At 40.5% G+C, this 1,637-nt stretch overlaps 1 protein-coding gene across 1 annotated transcript in view; it reads left to right on the top strand.

Moving 5' to 3' along the window:
- LOC101850814 (actin, cytoplasmic) overlaps positions 1–1,637 on the top strand; it is a 17,451-nt gene that overhangs the window by 8,054 nt on the left and 7,760 nt on the right. The window contains exons 3-4 of the mRNA XM_005101462.3: positions 505–728; positions 1,169–1,269. Coding sequence (XP_005101519.2) covers positions 505–728; positions 1,169–1,269 — 325 coding nt within the window. The remainder of the gene's footprint in view (positions 1–504; positions 729–1,168; positions 1,270–1,637) is intronic.

Here is a 1,637-nt window from a genome sequence, read left to right as displayed (position 1 = left end):
ATATAATATACAACATTACCACATTTATGATTAAAGTTTCAGAGGACTTTGGAATCACCACACTGACAAAACTTCTCAACAACATGTATGACACTGGACATATTCGATCAGACTTGTCAAAAATCTATCTTCATAGTTTTACCAAAGAAACCTAATGCAATAAATGAATGTGAAACTCATCTTACCATCAGTCTCATGAGCCATGTAAGAGAGTGACAACATGGGCCTAAGCCTAAACATCAAGAAAATTGAAGCAATGGTGATAAGTAGAAAAAACTCCAACCCCAACCTGCAATATCAAAATCAATGATACCACCTTCAAGCAAGTACAACATGTTAAAAAGAGACAAAAATAAACTTAATAATAAAATTATTAACTTAATTGGATAAGGTTCTAGAGTTTCTGTCTTCTATCTGAAACTACTCGAGAATCACGTATAGTTGTTGTAATTCTATGCAGTGCGTTTTATAAAACGTGGAATATATTCATGTTAAAAATCACAGGGTGTGATGGTTGGCATGGGACAGAAGGACAGCTATGTCGGTGACGAGGCCCAGTCCAAGAGAGGAATCCTGACCCTCAAGTACCCCATTGAGCACGGCGTTGTCACCAACTGGGACGACATGGAGAAGATCTGGCACCACACGTTTTACAACGAGCTCAGAGTGGCCCCAGAGGAACACCCGGTTCTCCTCACTGAAGCTCCACTCAACCCAAAAGCCAACAGGTAATTAAATCTTCTTCAGAATTCCTTCGTCTCTCCTTGCGCCAACTAATCATTATCCTCCTCCTCCTTCTCCTCCTCAAATACATCTTACGCGTATACATGTTTATACTCCTCATCATCACCAGACTCCTCCTCCTTCTTCTCCCTCTTGTCTGCTCCTTAAATTCATTACTATATGATGTAATGTTTTCCTCACTTCCTTTCCTTAACCCAATCTCCATCCTCCAACTTTCACCCCCTCTTTTTCCTTCTCTTCCTCCCCCTCCCCCTCCTCGTCAATGATGTCATTAAAGTTATCAATATGAGGTAAACTGCACAAATGAAGAATGGAGCTTCAAACGTTTACTTAAAATCAATTCGTTTTGAAAGATTTGTCGATATAAAAAAAAACAGAGGTCATTTTTTTTCTTTCACACAAAATTGTCAATTTCCTCCCACAGGGAAAAGATGACCCAAATCATGTTCGAAACCTTCAACAGTCCAGCGATGTACATTTCGATTCAGGCAGTATTGTCACTCTACGCTTCTGGCAGAACTACAGGTAAGCAATGTGTATTGTTGTGTTTTTTGTTTGTTTTGTTTTTTGTTTGGTTTTGTATGCATCTGACAACGCCTTTATGAGCTTATGGCACTAAATAGACCCAGTGAATAGTAGCACGAGGCGTAACCGCTAACACGAAAGCATCAGTTGTGATATGCATGCACTGTATGTGTGATATATTTACTTAGGCGTATCTTCTGTCTATTTTCCTTTCTTTCCTCTTCTGTTCTCCAGCCGCTTGGTCAAGTGCTCCAACTTTAAAACGATCCGGTTGTGTAGATAGGGCGTACCCCCACTCACCCGCAAAACCACATGCACGCACACACAAACACACACGCACACACACACACACACACACACACACACAC

The sequence above is a fragment of the Aplysia californica genome, unplaced genomic scaffold, assembly GCF_000002075.1.
Source record: "Aplysia californica isolate F4 #8 unplaced genomic scaffold, AplCal3.0 scaffold00284, whole genome shotgun sequence".
In the NCBI taxonomy this organism is placed as follows: Eukaryota; Metazoa; Mollusca; class Gastropoda; order Aplysiida; family Aplysiidae; genus Aplysia; species Aplysia californica.
Note: the sequence above shows the minus strand (reverse complement) of the source record. Positions and strands in the feature narration are given on the sequence as shown.